Source organism: Trichosurus vulpecula, chromosome 2, assembly GCF_011100635.1.
Source record: "Trichosurus vulpecula isolate mTriVul1 chromosome 2, mTriVul1.pri, whole genome shotgun sequence".
In the NCBI taxonomy this organism is placed as follows: Eukaryota; Metazoa; Chordata; class Mammalia; order Diprotodontia; family Phalangeridae; genus Trichosurus; species Trichosurus vulpecula.
The window spans coordinates 11,640,307-11,661,834 of record NC_050574.1 but is presented as its reverse complement, the minus strand read 5'-3'; the positions used below and the strand labels follow the sequence as shown (position 1 = coordinate 11,661,834).

Sequence of the window (21,528 nt, the reverse complement as noted above, 5' to 3'; positions counted from 1 at the left end):
TGTTATGGCACTGAATATGTAAACTAATTTAGGTAGAACTGTCATTTTTATTATATTAGCTTGATCTACCCATGAGCAACTAATATTTTCCCAGTAATTTAGATTTGAATTTATTTGTGTGAAAAGTGTTTTATAATTGTCTTCATATAGTTCTTGGATTTGTCTTGGCAGGTAGGCTTCCAGATATTTTATGTAGTCTATAGTTGCTTTAAATGGAATTTCTCTTTCTATTTCATGCTGCTGGGTTTTATCATTAATATATAGAATGTCAGTGATTTATGTAGGTTTATTTTATATCCTGCAACTTTGCTAAAATTTTTAATTCTCTCAATTAGTTTTTTAGTTGATTGTCTAAGTATACCTCATATCATCTGCAAAGAGTGATAGCTTTGTTTCCTCAATGTCTATTCTAATTCCTTAATTTCTTTTTTTTCTCTTATTCCTAAAGTTAACATTTATAGTACCATATTGAATAACAATGGTGATAATGGACATTCTTGTTTCACCCCTGGTCTTATTGGAAACGCTTTAGCTTATCCCCCTTATGTATAGGGCTTGCTGGTAGTTTTAGATCGATGCTATCAAATCAGGGAATCTTGCAGAAGATACTGTTAGAAAAATTGTATGAGCAGGTCATGAGGGATGGAATGTATGGTGAGAACCAGAGCCTGGGAATACGAACTATGAATCCATGGAGAACGTAGACTACCTTGAATAAATGTAAACAGCAAAAGAAGCTTCAACTATACCATGAAATAATTGGCACAAAATTCTGGGTCATTTGTGTCATTATGCTTTCTTTGTTCTTTTTGGATATAATACCTAGATTGACCTGCGGTTGGCACAGAGAGCCATATCACTTTGTCCCTCTGCCACCGAGGACTAGCTTATTGTAAGCTTCCCTAATTAACTCTATTAATAAGAAGCTGGCATGATCCCCTCTTTCTTCTGTATCTCAATATTCTCTTGGAGGATGTTCCATCCTATAACTGTCACAATCAGGGCAGAACAGATCTTGTGTCCTTATAGCCTTCTGATCAGCCAGCCTGCCTCAGGTCTCTTCCTACTCCAATTCATATTCCATTCAGCAGATTTTCCTAGCACAGGTCTGAAAACGTAACATCCTCATTCAATAAACTCCAATGGCCAAATAAAAAACATTCTGGTTGGCACTCAAAGTCTTCTTCATGAACTAGCCTGCTCCTACTTTTCTAGTCTTCTTACACCTTATTCACCACCAAGTATTCTTTAATCTAACCACACCTTGCTGTTCTGTGAAAAAAATGCCATTTCTCAGCTCTGGGCATTTTCTGTCCAGTTCTCTACATTTCCTGACTCCAGGCATTTTCTCTGGCCTCTCCCTCATTCCTGTGATACTCTCTCTCCTCATTTCTCTACTGGATTTTCTGATTCCTTCAGGTCCCAATGAAAATCTCATTTTCTACAAGAAGCCTTTCCCAAGCCCTCTTAATGCCAATTCTGTAGCATAATTTTGCCCTCCTCCCTATTTGTCCTGTATCCAGTTTGCTTTTACACACTCATTTGTATGTGTTCTCCCTCATGAGATTGTGAGCTCATTGAAGGCAATGACTGTTTTCCACCTCTTTTGTATCCAAGGAAATTTGCACATTACCTGGAATTTAATAGATATTTGATAAATATTTATTAACTGACTGGTGAACTTTTGCAGCATAACGTCCTTATAGCTACACCCAAAAACAGTAAACTTTCAATCAGCATGTAATCAAATATCTCCACATTTTGACCATTGTTGTATTTCCAAGAGGAGTAAATCAGGTTTCATACAATTTTAGACAAATTCCTTAGGGAATGGTTTAACACTATTAATAGAACTGTATACCCAAGCTATTGTGGTTGTGTGGTTCATTCTTGAAGAGGGCCATGACATCAGGGAGATAATATCATGACTTGCAATTGACTTTGTTTTGAGTGAGGGAGGGCTGTGTAAAGTCACCAGCCTCACTTTCTCCTTTAGAGCCATCTGGGTCCAGTGGCCAGATTATCAATCAGGATAACTGAAGATAGCCCAGGATGCAGTGGGAGACTTTGGGCCTTTTAAGCCAAGGTCTTTCCATGTTCTTACTTTGAGGCAAATCCCATTCAGTGAATAGGCCTCTTTAAGAAGTGAGTCCATGGATGGCCCCTTTAATTAAAAGAAAATCAAACTGGGAGGGGAAGACCCTCAGGGTTGTTTGCCCAAGGAGAAGCAGTTACTATTTACATTCACTCTGATTGAGGAGGGCCCAAGCAAATAAGATGTGAAAGCTTTCCATCTACAACTGTCCAAAACACATGAACACACTTTTTAATGCTCATTTCTGTTTTGGTTGGTTATTTGCTTTGTTTCATACAATTATTATTAGTCCTTCCCATTTGCCTCATTGATGGCAAAATAAAAAATATGACATTCATAACAAATATACATAATCTACCAAAATAAATTCCTCTATTAGCCATGTCCAAATATGTGTGTTTTTCTGCATCTCTTTGGACTTCATCTTGAGTCCTTTGGGCATTATGCTTTGTCCTTGCATTGTTCAGAGTTCTAGTCTGTCAAATGCATCAGTTTTCTTTGTTATTGTATATGCATTATCATCCTAGTTCTGCTCACTTAGCTCTGAATCAACACATGAAAATCCTTTTAATTTCCCATGAGTTTGTCCATTTCATATTTTATGATATAATAACACTCCATTAAATTCATCTACAAAAATTTTATGTATTAATGATTTTGTTTAATATTTTAGTTTTCAACATTGATTTCCACAAGATTTTGAGTTTCAAATTTTCTCCCCATTTCTACCCTCCCCCTTATTTCCAAGATTGCATATATTCTGATTGCCCCATTCCCCTGTCAACCCTCCCCTCTCTCACCCCACTCCCTCCCCCCATCCCCTTACTTTCTTGTATCACAGGAGAGATTTCTATGCCCCATTCCCTATATATCTTGTTTCCAAGCTGCATGCAAAAAATTTTTTTTTATTTTTTTAAGCATCTGCTTTCAAAACTTTGAGTTCCAAATTCTCTCCCTTCTTCCCTTACCACCCACCCTCCCTAGGAAGGCAAGCAATTCAACATAGATCACCCATGTATTATTATGTAAAACACTTCCACAATGCTCATGTTGTGAAAGGCTAACTATATTTTCTTCCATCCTATCCTGTCCATCTTTATTCAGTTTTCTCCCTTGACCCTAGCCTTTTTCAAAGGTGTTTGCTTTTGCTTACCTCCTCCCCTTATCTGATCTCTCTTCTATCATTCCCCCTTTTTTTATCCCCTTCCCCTTACTTTCCTGTGGAGTAAGATACCCAATTGAGTGTGTATATTATTCCCTCCTCAAGTTGAATCTGATGAGAGTAAGATTCACTCACTCCCCCTCACCTGCCCCCACTTCCCTTCCAACAGAAATGCTTTTTCTTGCCACTTTTATGTGAGATAATTCACCCCATTCCGTGTCTTCCTTTCTCCCTTTCTCAGGATATTCCTTTCTCACCCCTTAAATTTATTTCATTTTTTAGATATCATCCCTTCATATTGAACTCATCCTGTGCTCTCTGTCTATATTCCCTTCAATCCCCCTAATACTGAGAAAGGTCTCCTGAATTAGACACATTATCTTTCCACATAGGAATGTAAACATAACAGTTCAACTTTAGTAAGTCCCATATGAATTCTCTTTCTTCTTTACCTTTTCATGCTTCTCTTGATTCTTGTATTCGAAAGTCAAATTTCCTATTCAGCTCTGGTCTTTTCATTGAGAAATCTTAAAAGTCCTCTATTTTATTGAAAATCCATATTTTGCCTTGGAGCATTATACTCAGTTTTGCTGGGTAGGTGATTCTTGGTTTTAATCCTAGCTCCTTTGACATCCAGAAAAACATATTCCAAGTCCTTTCATCCCTTAATGTAGAAGCTGTTAGATCTTGTATTATTCTGATTGTGTTTCCACAATATTCAAATTGTTTCTTTCTGGCTGCTTGCAGTATTTTCTCCTTGACCTGGAAACTCTGAAATTTGGTGACAATATTCCTAGGAGTTTCCTTTTTGGGATCTTTTTGAGGAGGCGATCAGTGGATTCTTTCAATTTCTATTTTATCCTCTGCTTCTAGAATATCAGGGCAGTTTTCCTTCATAATTTCTTGAAAGACGATGTCAAGGCTCCTTTTTTTGATCATGGCTTTCAAGTAGTCCAATAATTTTAAAATGATCTCTCCTGGATCTATTCTCCAGGTCAGTGGTTTTTCCAATGAGATATTTCACATTGTCTTCCATTTTTTCATTCCTTTGGTTCTGTTTTTATAATATTTTGGTTTCTCATAAAGTCACTAGCTTCCTCTTGCTCCAATCTAATTTTTAAGGTAGTATTTTTTTCAGTGGTCTTTTGGACCTCCTTTTCCATTTGGCTAATTCTGCCTTTCAAGGCATTCTTCTCTTCATTGACTTTTTGAAGCTCTTTTGCCATTTGAGTTAGTCTATTTTTTAAGGTGTTATTTTCTTCAGTATTTTTTTGGGTCTCCTTTAGCAAGTCATTGACTTGTTTTTCATGGTTTTCTCACATCATTCTCATTTCTTTTCCCAGTTTCTCTTCTACTTCTCTAACTTGCTTTTCCAAATCCTTTTTGAGCTCTTCCATGGCCTGAGACCAGTTCATGTTTTTCTTGGAGGCTTTTGATGTAGGCTCTTTGACTTTGTTGACTTCTTCTGGCTGTAGGTTTTGGTCTTCTTTGTCACCAAAGAAAGATTCCAAAGTCTGAAACTGAATCTGGGCGCGTTTTCGCTGCCTGGCCATGTTCCCAACCAACTTACTTGACCATTGATTTTTTTGTCAGGGTATGACTGCTTGTAGAGTAAAGAGTACTTTGTTCCAAGCTTGTTGTTTTCAGAGCTATTTCTATACAGCCAGCTCTGCCACATCAGCACTCCTCCTCCCCCAAGAACCACTAACCTGGACCTGACTCAGATCTTAAGAAGGCTCTGCACTCCTGCTCTGATCCACCACTTAATTCCTCCCACCAGGAGGGACTGGGGCCAGAAGCAACTGCAGCTGTAGTTCTGTAGCTGCACCACCCCCGCTGACCCCCTGGGGGCAGTGGCTGCACTCGAACTCCTTTCACTCTGTCGCTGCAGCTTTTCCCACTAACCTTCTCTGTTGTCTTTGGTGTTTGTGGGTTGAGAAGTCCGGTAACTGGCACAGCTCACCGATTCAGGGTGCTAGCACCTGTTCCACCTAGCTCTTGGTCTGGTTGGTCCTGTCGCTGGCCACGCTGGGCTCTGCTCCCCTCTGCTGCCAGCGCTGTGTGCAATAGACCTCACCCAGCAACCATCTAGGCTGTCCTGGGCTGGATCCCTGCTTTCGTCTGCTATTTTGTGGGTTCTGTAGTTCTAGAATTTGTTCAGAGCCATTTATTATAGGTTTTTGGAGGGACCTGGCAGGAAACTCACACAAGTCCCTGCTTTCCAACTGCCATCTTGGCTCTGACCCGTGGAATTGGGATTCTTGGGAATTTCTTCCTTTTGAGCCTATATACCTTCACTTTATTCATTGGCTATAGGCTCAGGCCCATAGAGTGCATTTTTGCACACTTAGCATTGGCCAACTCAAAAATGCTACTCTCCAAAGGAATCTCTCATATCATTGCCTGTTTGAGCTTCAAAAATTTCTTGGATCCCATTGGGTGTAAATTTTTTGCTTATCTTTATATTGTGGCCTGGAGTGTTTGCCTCAGCATTATCTGCCTCGTAAGTGGTTTTCAGGTCATCACCATCAGTCCCAGTAACTCCAGGTGGGCAGAACTCAAACTCCAAGCCAAAAAGTGCATTGTCCCCTCCTGCTTCCTCTGCTGGTTCTTCTACTTGCTGATAAATTCCACTTTGCTTGGGATTATGCACAACTCAAGGTATCTGACTAATACAAAGATATGGTTTCTGGGATATTGTTCAATTTCAACTGCTGCCTATTTTAATGCTGCACTTTTTGCAGTTGTCTTTTCTATGCCTGATGTTATGTGTGTGGGATTCATGATCTGTTCCAGTGCTTACTTAGTGATTCTCCCGCACAGACACCATCAACAAGTGAAACAGGTTCACAGTCCTCATCTCTCTCCCAGAACTTTCCCTGAGAAAAGAGCCACCTGGGCTGTCCTCCTACTAGTGAGGACATATGTCTCCATTTATTCCATTAACTCTAGCTTATCATTTTACTTCTTCAAAATTGACAAACATCAGCCCTGGCTTGTGGTCACCTTAGACCTCTAAGCAGGATGGTTCCCAGCCATCAGCCCTTTTGTGCTGATTTTCTCTGACTCCGGAGTCCTCAAATATTGGTATGCTTTGTGGCATAAGACATAGTCTTGTCTCCTTTGCTACAGTGTCCTCAACCAAACCCATTCCCAGCATTGTTACCTAACACTATGCACTTCCCTGTGCAGTTTTTCTTTGTAAAATTTGTTTACCAATGGGGACTGCCATCATTAGGTCATGGCAACATGTCAACCAATCTCTTTCCTTTTTTCCCTCACATTCTTTCCCATCATAAGCTACATAATTAAAAACCCTTGATAAAGTATTTGCCATATCAGTTAGTGATTCATTGAGAAGACTGCATTTCTCAATAGAATCAATTGAGAGGATTGGAGAAATGATTGTTAATAACCAATTAATTAAATTGGTGAATCCAAGGTTTTTTCCCTTTCTATTCCACATTCAAAGTCCAGCCTCTTCCAAGAGCATTTCTGACCCGACCCAAAGAATTCACCCCACCTAGACTATCTTATTTCACCCTATCTTGATTGTTCACTGACTGGGTGGAGGTGGATTCCTTTTGTCTAGATTGTCCCAGATGGGAGTGGTCTGGCTAGAGAGGAGTCTCTTTGTCCAAGAGTGACATAATCAGAGTCACATCCCCAGCCCCTCGTTAGAATAAGCCCACCTCTCATCATAATATCCATTCTCTCACTAATTCTGAACAAATCATATTTGATTTCTACCCATCAGTTACAAGCCCTTCTCCAAGGGTATTTAAGTATTTATAGCCCTCCAACATTTGCATTTGGCTTCCAAGAGGGCCACTGACCTCATTTTACTGATTATCTGCCAGACAAAATTAATTAATTAATTAATTATTATTTACCCACAAATTATGTCTCTTGGACTTTTTATTCATCACAATACATCAAATTCACATAGTCATGTTGTGTTTCTCTCATTGGCAATGTTTTTGTTACCACTTCATTTGCTCAAGTCATGTTATCATGTGGACTATCAGGGGCAGTTTCATTTTAATTGTTAACTTTAAAACAAAAATGAGTATTTATATATTCACAGCAGGACACAAGAAGAGAATTGCATATGACATGATGAACTTCCATTTCATACCACTTGCTTTATAATATTTGTATCCACATATGAACACGTAAATTCTTACATACATTTATATATGGGTATTCATGCACATATATATACACACATGAACATATATTGAATATCATATTTCTTATATGTACAAAAACATGCATGCACCTGTATGTGTATACATATAATATACCAATGTGGTAATATATGCATATATGTATACCAACATACACATATCCTTTTCAAACTGCATTTTATTATGTTGCTTGTCTCTGTTTCCTTCTGACCTTCCTTCTTTTTTTGCCTCTGTACATTAAATGAGGTTTTATAACCCAGATTTTTGGCATCACTATTGTTTACCTTTCCACCCTCATTTTTAACCCCCAATTAAAGATTAAGATAAAAGTGCCTTCTAATTAATAAGCATGGTCAAACAAATTCATTCCCACAGGTGCTGTGTCCGAAATCGCCCAAATCTTTCTGAACCTGATTCTATCACTTCTCCATCAAGTGGTGAATAACATGAAACATTGTAGGTCCTTCGGAGGAAAGATGAATAATTGAATTCATCAAAGTTAACTCTTTCAAAGAAGAACAGAGGCACAACCAGGATATTCCTGGGACAGTTTGAGAAGGTCTGAAGAAAAATCCCAGGACTGGGTTCATTCCCTGCAAGGGGCAAACACCTCCAGGCTTGGTTCCATTTAAACACCAAGAGGCAAGCTGCATAAACAACTAGAGGCAAGTCTTGGGGTTAGTTGGTCTGAGAGGCTGCCTCTGCCCCAGCCACTGGAAACTTTCACCCTGGGATAGTGAGGGGAGTCATGCATTTGAGGCCAGGAAAATTGAGGGAACCTCTGCTGAAATGGAATGCCAGACCCAGCTGTGCTGCAAGGAGGGGTGGGGGCAAGAAGGAACCAGCACACACCGGTGAGTGCAGAAGCAGTGGAGCAGAAAGCCCCTGTCTGTGGGCACTTACAGGAGGCTGGAAGTTTTGCTTTGGTTCCAGGTTAGAAGGGACAACAGATGATTTGGGGCAAAAGGCACCATTTCCCATACCCCAGGGCTAGAGGTGATTACAAAAATCAAGTTCTTATCACAAAAAATGCACAGGCAAAAAAAAAAGAAAGAATAAAACCATAGAAATTTGTTACAGGAATAGAGATTACCTGTGTTCATCTTCAGAGGATGATATTGAAGCAAAGAAACCTCCAAAGAGCAATGTCAAATGATCACTTGCCCAAAAAGAATTTATAGAAGATCTTAAAAAAGGACTTTAAAAATCAAATGACAGAGATGGAGGAAAAACTAAAAAAATAAAAATAATCCAAAAAACCCAAGAAGGTTATGAAAGGAAAGTCAACCAATTAGAAAAGGAGACCCAAAATCTCACGGAGGAAAATGACACCTTGAAAGTTAGAATTGGGCAAAGTGAAGTCAGTGAAATTATAAGAGATCAAGAAATAATTAAAGAAAACATGAATAATGAAAAATAGAAGTGAAAGTGAAATATCTTATAAGAAAAACAACAGATTTGGAGAATAGATCAAGAAGAGAAAATAAAAAAATAATTGGAGTAACTGAAAGTTATGATAAAAAAACAGTCTTGATACAATAATACAAGAAAAAATTAAAATCATCCTTAAGTATTAGAAGGAGGGAAGTAGAAATAGAGAAAATCTATCACACACCACTTAAAAGAGGTCCTATGAGGAAAACTCGTAGGAATATCATAGTCAAATTCTGAAACCCCCAGCTCAAGGGTAAAATATTAGAAGCATCATGATTAAAACAATTTAAATATGATGGTGCCACAATTGGAATTACACAGGACCTAGCAGCAGAGACATTAAAGGACCATAGGTCTTAGAACACTATATATTGAAGATCAAAAGACCTGGGGCTCTGGCCAAAAATATCATGCCCTTCAAATTTAAGTATTATCTTGAATGAAAGAAATGGACATTTGACAAACCCTCACACTTTCAAGACCTTGTTAAAAAAAATCCTCAACTTAATAGAAGATTTGACATTCAAGAACCAAGAGAAACATAAGGTACATACCAAAGACTGACTATAAAGGATTCATAAGGACAGACTGTTTACCTTTTATATAACACAAAATGTAAAATGCATGTCTGAGATTCTCATTAATAATTGTTGAGCTCATAAGAAAGAGGGGGATAAACCTGACTATGATATGAATTTAAAAAGTAAAACCATTTAGAAACAGCTAAAAAGAGTAACTTTTATATTAAAGAGGTGCAAGAGGAAGAAAGGATATAGAGGATTTAGATGGGAGAGGAGGGCTGATAGTTCCGTTAACCTACTTTCATTGGGAATGGGTTTAAGAGGGAGCAATACATATATATTTAGAAGAGTATAAAAGTCTTCTGAATTTAGAAGAAATAAAATAGTAAGGGTATAGTGAGGGGAGAGAGGACAAGGGAGGAATTAGGATAAAGGAGGGATTTTTAGAGGGAAGAATGAGGGAATAGGTAAAGAGAGTTTAGATTAACGGGAATGGGAGGATGGGGAAGGATCCTTGGGGGGGCAGCAAATAATAGGTGGGCAGGGTGGTTGGTGGAGGAGGGGGGTAGGCAAGTATTAGGAGGGCAATGTAGCAGGTGGAAGTAAAGTAGGGGAGGCAGGAGGGATAGGAAACAATAGATATGTACAAACATAAGAAACAAAGATCGGGAGTAGAGTATCTTTGGGAAAGTATATGTGTATATACGCATGTATTTATGTATAAGTGTATGTATATATCTGTATGTGTATGTATACGTCAAAAACATATCCAAATTATATTGTAGCCTTCTGGGGGTGGGGGAGGGGAAAAAAGAACAAAATTAAACAGTGCACAGAAGAGAACAAAAGAAATCACAAGGAAGCAAAGAAAAGATGGACAATTCTCAACACAAGGTGTATTATTTATCACAAGGCTTTCTTGAAATGAAAATTTATTTTTATATATTTTGAATACTCTCCTATGTTCTGCTATGTGCATGGCATGCTTTTTTCTTTACATTTAAGTTTCAATATTTAAGTTTATGATGTGTTTTTGTTTCTTTTCTCTATATTGTATTTGTGTCCTGGTGAAATAAAAAACTGTTAAAGAAAAAAGAATGACCCCTGAAACCACTACAAAACATAAATTATTCTCCAAAGATAAAGCAACTTCAGCTGGCTCCATGATCAAGGACACCAAGAATCCAAAAGAAGCTTAAAAACCCAGGAACTGATGCTTGCTGACCCCAAAATCACTCATCATGCCTCCCCTACCTCCTCCCCATGCCCCTACTGGCAACAAGGCTGCACTAGCAGACCCCAGCACATGACAGAGGCTTTCATCAAAACTCACTCCTGCACCCAGTTTTCCCCTCTTTCCAATGTTGTAGAAACCATTGTTGCAGACTGTGGAAGTTTGCTTGGACCTCAATAGCCAACTTGGCCAAAGCCTTTCAGGTGCAAAAGCCTGTCGGGGTTTGAATCCTTACTAGCTTTATGCTCTTGAATGAATAACTGAGCCTTGGTTTTCTCCAGCTTCCTGAACCGTAAAATGGGAACAATAAGCCTTTCTCCTTCCCAGCGTTATTTTTAGAATAAAAGGAACAATGTAAAGCATTTACCACGTGTTCTGACATGTGTTATCTATATAAATGCTATTATTATTTTTTAATTTTTTTACTTTACCAGAACACAAATATAGAATAGAGAAAAGAAACAAAAACATATCATAAACTTAAATATTGAAATTGTGTCAAAATTTTTCCCTGTTCATGTTCTTAACTTGTGATTCCTTCATCATTTTGCACTGGTTCAATTAACCTAAAAATTACTTCCTTTAGACTAATAATTTTTAAGGGAGAAGATAGATCTAGTTCTAGGCTAGTACTCTCTGTATCTCTCTCTCTCTCTTTGACTCTCTCTCTCTCTCTCTCTCTCTCTCTGAGTCTGTCTGTCTGTCTCTCTCTCTGTCTGTCTCTCTGTCTTTGTCTCCGTATCTGTCTCTGTCTCTCTCTCCTAGACAGATAATCCACATGGCAAAACAATATAATGTGCACACACACTCATTACATAAGAAATAAGATTGTCACAAAGCATACCCAACTTCATTTCTCTTTTGACTGAATTATAATGTCTTCCAGAAATGAAAACTTTATCACAGGTTGAAGAAAGTTGGGTCATTACTGAGGTGTGTTACCATCCCTACTGATAATAAAGTCCATTTCTTGCTGGTGATGATTTTGGGGGAGTGAAGATAGGGGTAACCAGATCCTAGGAATTGGAGAAAATGTCAAGGCACAAAAAGGCCCAACTACCAATACTAAGGATGTTATTTACACAGGGATTCATATTTAGAGAATGCTAGGGAGGCTGGAAACTTGAATGAAAAAGAGGGCTGAAACAACGCCTGGGATCCCACAGGACAAGCCCCAAAGTACCAAGTTAGGGCAATGTTACTAATGGAAGTGCCCATAACAAGATATTAGTTTTCCTCCCTCTACCTGTGACAACCTCTTTAACATCTATGCTTCTGGTCTCTTGGTGCCTGGGAAAGTTTCTCTCTTCTGTGTTTAGTTGATGACTTGGTCATGGTCATTATTCACTAGTAATTGCACATGGGGGATTCTTAGTCAGTGGGAATCATTGAAGACATTTTCATCTGGGACAAAAGTTTACCCTTGTAGACATATCCTCTTTTCCCTTGGCAGATTAATGTCACTGCTCCTTCCCATGACATGATAATCACAGCCCTGGGCAGATGCGCTCAGACAATACAGTCCTTATAACTAGGACATGCCTGGGCCATCACACAGACACATAAACACACAAAGGGAAGGACATACTCTGTTTTGTACAGCCTTTTCCTCCATCCTAGAAGCAGAGATCAATCAGGTGAGTATCTTTTTATATCTCAGTTTTGCATGTAGAAGCTTAGAAACAGAAAATCTCTTCCTGGAGCCAATAACAGAGTTAGAATATTGTTCAGGCTGTGTATGTCTATGGGCAGGAAATCATTCTAGAAAAGACTGTGGAACACGCCTTGGAGTCTTCCTTTCATAACTTAGTGCACTCTGTCTTTTGAGATGCTCTCTTCTGTATCATGACTTCATCATACCCATACGTGATGTTTCAACATCCCTTGGCTACGAATGTTTGCAGTGAATCGCTATCTCTTAACACCCTTCTCATCTTCACTCAATGTCCTTTTCTTAGTTTCCATAACAACTCTATGACCATATTCTTCATCCCTTAATGGTGGCAGCAGCATGTTATCTCTTTTCCTAATCTACTCTACTCATTTAATCCATCAGTTTGATTCATCTTCACATTTCCCTCTTACCTATTTTTAAGCTTATGTTTCTTGGCAGCTACCGTTGACTTTTCCTTATTCAGTCTTCACCAAGTCCTTACTCCTCTACCCTCTTTCATCCATTTATATTCTCCCTAACCCTCTTTGATCTGACTTCTCTTTCAATCTTCTTTCACAGAATTTAGAAATAGAAGCAAAAAAGAGGTATTTGCCTTGGTTCATAGTAACTTCCATCTCCCCACTTCACTTTTGTACCTTTACAAGCTTTTCTACCCTCAAACACATTTTTCCTCCTAACACACTTCATTTATATAGTATTGTTTTCCATTTTTCTCACCAATTTTTTTCATTTGTTTCATTTATGTTTCTTCTAAAAGTTACTGCTAAAATCCAAATCCAAAATACAGTGTCTATGCTTTTTGTACAGAGTTATTTGCATAACATCTCCCCCGTCAGATTGTGAGCTCCTTGAGTAAAAGGACTGTCTTTTACCTTTGTTTGAATCCCCAGCTCTTAGCACAATGTCTGGCACATAATAAGCGCTGAATAAATGTTTGTTGAATGACTGACTGACCAAAAGATCTCTAAGGTCTATTCCATCTCTAAATATATGGCATAAATTAATCCCTGGCAACTAGTGTACAGGGGCCAATCATTTTGCATGATGTTTTTATTGCTAATATATATTGTGGTTGCTGCAATGCAAGATGATACCATATTCCATGATATGATCTTTCCTGTCCATGGATATGTTTTGTCACCTACTTCATTCATATTTTCATGAAGAATTTTAGACCCAGTCTTTCATCTACCTCAAATTGCTTTTCTGTCTTCTGCTTTCATTTATATCAGGGATGTCAAGATTGATACAATGCATTTCTATTTCTAATGAACCCCTTTTCTGGTCACTGAATAAGCATCACACATTTAGAGTAACAAGATGTAAGTTGATGGGTGTGAGTTGTCTAAAACCTTTGTAAGTGTTCACACATGTAGCCCCACTGTGCCTAACTTTCTTGTTCTCACCATAGAAACAGAAGTTATTGGAAAATGATGAGAAATGTTGTGTATTTTCTTTTATTTCATTGGTTGCCATGACCAAAGGAAATATTCTTTCTGTTTCTAGGAACCTATTGAAGATTTTCAGAGTGGTCGAATACAATAGAAGGTATGCTCTACTCACAAAGACAAGGAGAGCCCAAAGTTGCTTCTACATCAGTGTGAAATGAGCAACTTTAAAGTAATTATATCCAGAAAATAATAGAATATTATATTTTAGAAGGTATGCATTTGCTCAGTGCTTTCTGCGACAATAGTTGGCAATCATTTAGCACAGACTGGCAAAGGGGGGGCATTGTTTAAATACTAGCTCATATTGCTGTTTTTATTGTTATTATCATGGTTGCATTGTTTCTTTCTGTTATTACTTTTCCAGATCTTCTGCCTTTCTACTTCTGTCTTCCAGAGAGAGAGAGAGAGAGAGTGAGAGAGTGAGAGAGAGAGAGAGACAGAGACAGAGAATGTGTATGTACACTGCTATAATTCACATTTACATCACTTTTGATATATTTGTGTATTCTTGCACAGCTATTTTCAGAGGCAATTCTGGGGACCTAGGAAGAGGTGTGTTTACTGCTCTCCTATACTGTGCACTGGTTTGTGAACAACAAGTACTCTTTTCTACCCTGGAAGTGTGAGCAGGGCCCCTGCTCTCCTGTGGCCACATACTCTGCTGTGCTAGTGCTCCTCTTTGCACTATGACTAAGACCCAGGTCTGTGATCCAGATCCAAGCATTGGCAAAGAAAGATTCTTGCCCTTGGGGTCAGCAAAGGGACCCCTTTAAATCTCCTTCTGACATATCTGATCCCCTTGCCATTTGTGGGTTGAGAGATCTGGAAGCAGAAGGTGCCACTGATTCAGTCACCCCAAGGCCTACTCCTGGTTTGCTGCAGCCTGTGCAGAAGTGGGCTCTTCTCTTACCCTGGTGCAATAGATCTTTCCTGCCGACCTTCTAAGTTGTCTTGGGCTGGAAAATTGTTTCAAGCTTCTTGTGAGTTCTGCTGCTCTAGAATTTGTTTAGAGTCATTATTTACAGGTGTTTGGATGGGCTTGAGGAAGAGTTCGGGTGAGTTCCTGCTTTCACTTCACCACCTTGGCTCTGCCTCCCTATATTATTGTATTTGTGAAAGACCCAAACTTAATTAAGACTCAGAATTTTATCTTTATTGGCATCCCAAGCACCTTGAACATTACCTGGCATACAATTTGCATTTAACAAATGCATATTTATTAACAACTTGTGTCTTTATATTTGTCTTTTGGTACAGAACTGTGATATTATTTTACATCAATATACAAATTTACATAAACATTATAAAATTAACAGGCTTAGTGATTACTTTCAGGTTTAGTTAAAATTAACCATCTGATAATATTTTGGGAGCAGGCAGGAACATTTCCTTTTTTAAAGATATTTTATTTGGTTAAAAGGTTAAATGAGTTTTGTGATTTCTAAAATAATTTTCACTTCTGCTTTGAACCATTTCTGGCTATCTTTATTGTAACAAAAATGCAATATGTCTTTTCCCCATGTCTCTACTCTTAAAGTTCATCATTTTTTCTAAGCTTAAGTTGCTAGATTATTATTAATAAAGATAACAGCATTTGTTAATTAATAAAAAGTAATTAAAATTAGTATGTTATATACTTTCTTAAAGCTGGCAGATCACTTGGCATATTGTCTCATTTGATCACTACAAGCACTTATAATATTTAAAAGGAGAAGGTACCAAGCATGTGAAAAGTAATTGTCTTGCCCAGGGTAACATGATTTTCTGTGACAAGTTCTCAATTTTACCTATTATTTTTATTTTTCATATTTTAATAATGCATCTTGAAAATATTCTTACACATTTAGCCTATTGGAATTGAGCTTACAAATTCATTCTCCCAGAAGCAAGGTCAAAAGCCCCCAAAGAAAAAAAGGTTCAGCATCGTAAGAAGGATTTTTGGTGTCATATCTACATTAGTTCTTAATATTTTGCTAATTTTCACATCCTAGCTACCAAGGAAAACTACAAACCAGTCTCAGTGGTCCCCATGCCCTGTCCAGCTGAATTATATCAAAATTCAGCCCAACACATAGGATATCCCAGTGTTCCCCAAATGGAGCCCAATTCTCTTGGATAACTCCCTTCAGAAATTTAACAAATCTTTCATTTTCTCCTAGGATTTTTCAGCACTGGCTACAATTCTTCCTACAGCTTGGAGAAAATGATGCTTACTTACCTGGTGTTGGGTATTTTCTTCCTTATTCAGATGGGGGTTGGGATTCTTGGAAATTTCTTCCTCCTGGGCCTATACACCTTCACTTTACTCATTGGTCACAGGCTGAGGCCCATAGAATGCCTTTTTGCCCACTTAGCCTTGGCCAATGCAACAGTGCTTCTCTCCAAGGGAATTCCTCATATCATTGTCTGTCTGGGCTTCAAAAATTTCTTGGACCTTGTTGGGTGTAAACTTATAATTTATCTTTATCATGTGGCCCGGAGTGTTTGCCTCAGCATCACCTGCCTCTTGAGTGGTTTTCAGGTCATCACTATCAGTCCCAGTAACTCCAGGGGGTTAGAAATCAAACTCCAAGCCCAAAAGGGCATTGTCTCCTCCTGCTTCCTCTGCTGGTGCTTCCACCTACTGATAAATTTCATTTTGCTTGGGACTATGCACAACTCAAGGTATCTGACTAATAATACAAAGATGCGGAATTTGGGATATTGTTCAATTTCAACTCCTGCCTCTTTTAATGCTGCATTTTTTGCGATTGCCTTTTTTATGCCTGATGTTATGTGTTTGGGATTCATGACCTGTTCCAGTGCCTACTTAGTGCTTCTCCTACACAGGCACCATCAGCAAGTGAAACATATTCACAGTCTTCATCTCTCTTCTACCAATTTCCCTGAGAAAAGAGCCACCCAGGCTGTACTCCTGCTAGTGAGCACATACATCTCCTTTTATTCCATTAACTCTAGCTTGGCATTGTACAACTTTAAAATGGAAAAAGATGAGCCCTGGTTTGTGGCCACCTTAGAACTTCTAGCAGCATCATTCTCAGCCATCAGCCCTTTTGTGCTGATCACCTCTGACTCCCGAGTCCTCAAATATTGGCATGCTCTCTGGTATAGGAAACAATGTCTCCTTTGCCACAGTGTCTTCAGCCATACCCATTCCCAGCATTCTGACCTAACACTATGACAAACAAGTGTGTTTCAGAAACTGATGGGAGAGGGGCAAGAACAGTGGAACATAAGGATTTTAGAACTTAGGGCTAGAAAGGGCCACTGTAATCATGTATTCAAACTCTTTCCTCTTTTAAGATAGAGTGTTCTTGTTCAGAAATCACATGTCCTGCTTTTGATGACACTGACACAAGTGACATAGTTATGTCTCCTGTTTAGAACAATGATTTAAAACTCAAATAAAAACAGAGGCCACTTAGCCATACATAAGGGTCTCTGTGAGTTGCATAATGACTTTGTAAGATACAATATTATCTGCATTTTAGCGCCACCTCGTGGCTCAGTGTATAGAGCACTAGACCCAGGGCAAGGAAGAAATGAGTTCAAATCCAACCTCAAACACTTCCTAGCTGTGTGACCCTGGGCAAGTCACTTAACCTCTGACTGCCTGACAAAGTGGATCCACTGGAGAAGCAATTGGAAACCATTTTAGTATCTTTGCCACAAAAACCCAAATGGAGTCATGAAGAGACAAATACCTCTGAAATGACTAAAAGACAACATTCTCCATATTTTATTGCATTCTTTTTTATTACTTTTGTTAAATATTTTGGAATTACATTTTATTCCAGTAGAATGTTATGAGTTTCATACACCACAATGTGGTCTCATGGCAGTGACAAAATAATTTTAAATATAGACTGGACTAGACCAATCTCTAACTTGTGGATGGCCAGAGCTGAACAAAGCAGGCCAGAGGCAGGCGAGTCAGGGATCAAATAGCAGTTTAATTTCAGACTTATGAAAGTAGACTTGCAGGTAAAGTCCTCCTTAGAAGGAAGGTTTACTTGTTTGTGCCTGGGGTAGGGTTTTTAAGCATGAAAATCACAAAAAAGCAGGACCCAAACACATCCATTCTTAAGTTTTGAGTAAACAGTTCCCATGGCAGGCCCATGAGTTCAGGCATTTTGGCAACAATACAGGCATTCTTAGTTCTTGTGGGAATAGTCTTCAAGGTATTATTATTGAGCTTTGGGATTGTCTCAAGTCTTATGGCTCCTTGAGCCTTGTGATCTTTCAGCAGGGTACAGAACCAGATTCAGCATGGTGGGAAGAGAAGTGCAGTTGGAGGGTCTCCTTAACAGCTACCCAAAGTCTCATCTGGCAAAATCACAGGAGCCCTCTTCCAATGAGTGAGCCCCCCAGCTTTGAAAACCCAGATGTAGGTGCTCCTCTCTCTGGTAACTATGTATTATTGCTATGGACAGACAGTTAGAAGCCCTGTCTGCTGATTTGTGTTATTTGCTCTGTTTATATAATTTTTGCTTGTAATTTCTTTTTGTGTTTTCTCTGAAGTTTAGGTTGCTGACTTTTTCCCCTCAACTAAGTGGATGATATGTATCAGTAAGGCAAGATTCATGATATCGATGGTGACCATGAATATGCCTGTATAGTTTGGAATCACAAAGTATAATAGACTCTCTGTTTAGAAAGCAGAAGAAGCAAAGTATTTATTCAGACACCAGAGGATAAAATCCCGGAACCAATAACCCCAATTCAACATAGCTGTAATTATATTCCAAAACCATTAAAGTCTACCTGAATGTAACAGCAAGGAGATTAACACACAGTATCACAGCAAAGAGCCAAGTCATCCTGTAGCCTTCCCTTCTGATAGTGCCTTCCCATAACACCCTTTCATGAATCCTGTCTGTTTGCCTGCATCCTCTTACCCTGTAGTTCTGAAAGCCCTTGCAGTTCTCAGAGGCCTTCCAGTTCTTTTTCTGCCTCTCTGTCTCTGCATACAAACACTTGGGGGGCAGGAGGCAGTAGGGGGTGGAGTGGAACACCTTGTTGCTGATTCCAAAGAATTGTACCTTTTCCCTCTTCCCCTTTGAGTTCTCAAAACTCACTCATCCCCCTCCCAATCCAGGAAACCTTCCCTTCAATTAGAAATCTGGTTGCATAATCTCATCTCCTGGTTTATTTTTGCTTATAGCCTGTTAATTGTTTGCTTTTAATCCATAAAAATTGGTCTACCTCTGTACGCAGGGTCCAGTACTAAGCTAAGGGGGCCTGGTCCCCATTTGTTATGCAATTGGCATGCATTGTTTAATGCATGCCATCAATATGCTCAAAATATTGAATCTTTGTTTTCTCACCCATTTTAGACTCCATCCACCACAGTTTCCATTTGTAAAACTAGACAATCCAAGGTTCTATATGATTGATAGCCTAGGAGAAAGAAACTTTCATTTGCAGAAAGTACAGAAATGGTGAGTAATTTAGCTGCATATGCTGCTCATTCCTCATCCCCTAGGCACAAGGTCTAGCATAATAACATACATTCTGGATATTTCAGAATTGTGAATACAAGGTCATGACCACACCTTTCTTCTACATTCAACAAGAGCTTAGAGCAGATTCAATTTTGTGTTCAGTGTCTTAGGTTATATTCATGTACACATCTGTACATGCATACAAACTCCTATGGCTATATGCACACATTTATGTATATGATGCCATACACACACACAAATACATTTATGCATGTATATATTTGTACCTATGTACATTAATGATGATGATAGTAAACATTTATATAATGGTTACTATGACAGGCTCTATGCAAAGCATCTTATAAATATAATGTTACTTGATCCTTACAACCCAAAGAGGCAGGTGTGATTATTATCCCTAGTTCGCAGATGAGGAAATCAAACCAAATAGAGGTTAAGTGACTTGCCCAGAGTCACACAGCTAGTAAGTGTTTGAGGCTGGAGTTGAAAACAGGTCTTCCTGACTCCAGTCCTGGAACTCTATCCATTCTGCCACCAGATGCCCCTAATGAATGTATACAATCCATGTAGTCATATCGTGCTTATGTCTTTGGTAATGTTTTCATTACTACTTCTTTTGCTCATCACGTTATCATGTGGACTATCAGAGTATTCTCATTTTAATTGTCGACTTCAAAATAAAAATGAGCATTGATACATTCACAGTAGAATACAAGAAGAGAATTGTAAATGATATGATGAATCTCCATTTAATATCACTTGCTTTATAATAACTATATACTCACACAAACACATAAATATTTGAATATGTTGTAACACACTCATGTATACATGTACATACATATATTGAATAAGCATGATGCGCATATATACAAAAGTACATAATATCGATATATAAAACTCTTAAAGGAGAATTAGATAAATTTATATTATGTACAATTATAAATACATGTGCAAATATGTATATCTACATAGGGTACTTATATAGGATACATGTACAGACATGTGTATATATAAATAAATACACACACACACACACACACATATATATATATACACATTTCAAACACAGCATTTTATTGCATTGCTTTGCTGTTTCCTTCTGATCTTCCTTCTTTTTTTTCCTCTGTGCATTGAAAGTGGTTCAATAACCCAGGTTTTTGGCATCACTATTATTAACCTTCTCACTCTGCTCTCCAACCACCAATTAAAAACTAAGATAAAATTATCTTCTAATGAATAGTTATGTAAAGAAAAATTAGTTCCCAGTATGGTAATGTCTGAAATGGCACAACTCTTTCTGTACCTGATTTCGTCACCTCTTTGTCAAGCGGTGGATAACGTGATTCATCACAGGTCCTCTGGATAGAAGGTGGAGCATTGAATTCATCAACATCGTTAGGTCTTTCAAAGTTCAGACAGGAAAGACAGCTTCAAAGGGGTTAATAATAAGCTTTATTCTAGTCTAGTTTTTTCTAACAGTATTGCTGACAATGGAAGCACTACAAACTCCTACAGTATTCCCTAATCACCCTTCTCACAGGGGCCGGCGAGAAAGGGGGGCAACTACCCCTACATCTCAATGGTGCCAGTTGAGACATTCAACCCTAAAGGGTTCCCCTAAATCCCCTCAAGTCTCAATGGGGGCCAGTTGAGGCAAACAGCAATTCCCCCCTCATGATCCTTGTTGGGGGTTGATCAAGGCGCACAGCATCCCAGCTTGTGCATTCAACCATAAAGGTTCCCCAACTCACTAACCACTGACCACCTGTTTTATAGGGCATCAAAGAAGTCATATTGCCAGCAATAGCCTCACAAGTTTACATTGCCTCATCCCTATATCTCACTGTGCAGTCACAGTGGATGTTTACAGCTTCAGCACACATGTTTATATTATTTATCCTTATATAATGCTGTGCAAGTGTGGTGGAGATGTTTTGAACCATGGGCCTGGGAACTCATATCTAGTACCTGGGAAACAGAGATTGTTATGGCCACGGATCCTGTGAAACTGAGGTTGTTATGGCCATAGATCCTGGGAAACTGAACTCTAAGAAATAATAACAAAAATCTACTTTGCACACACTAAAATATACCTTACTTACACTAAAATCCACCTTAGTTACATGGAGTAACTGAAAGTTATGATCAAGAAAAGAATCTTGATACAATAACACAAGAGATAATTAAAGAAAATTGTCCTGAAGCATTAGAAGGAGGGAAGTAGAAATAGAGAAAATCCATCAAACCACTTAAAAGAGATACTATGAGGAAAACTCATAGAAATATCATAGTCAAATT

General features: G+C 38.5%; 1 protein-coding gene and 1 pseudogene across 1 annotated transcript; both read left to right on the top strand.

Moving 5' to 3' along the window:
- The first annotated feature begins 312 nt into the window (after positions 1-312).
- On the top strand, positions 313-6,369 carry LOC118836235 (annotated as a pseudogene).
- Positions 6,370-15,965: 9,596 nt separating this feature from the next.
- Positions 15,966-16,943, top strand: LOC118836234 (vomeronasal type-1 receptor 1-like). Its single transcript, XM_036743574.1, has one exon. It carries the CDS (start codon positions 15,966-15,968, stop codon positions 16,941-16,943), a length of 978 nt encoding a protein of 325 aa, XP_036599469.1.
- Positions 16,944-21,528: the final 4,585 nt, after the last annotated feature.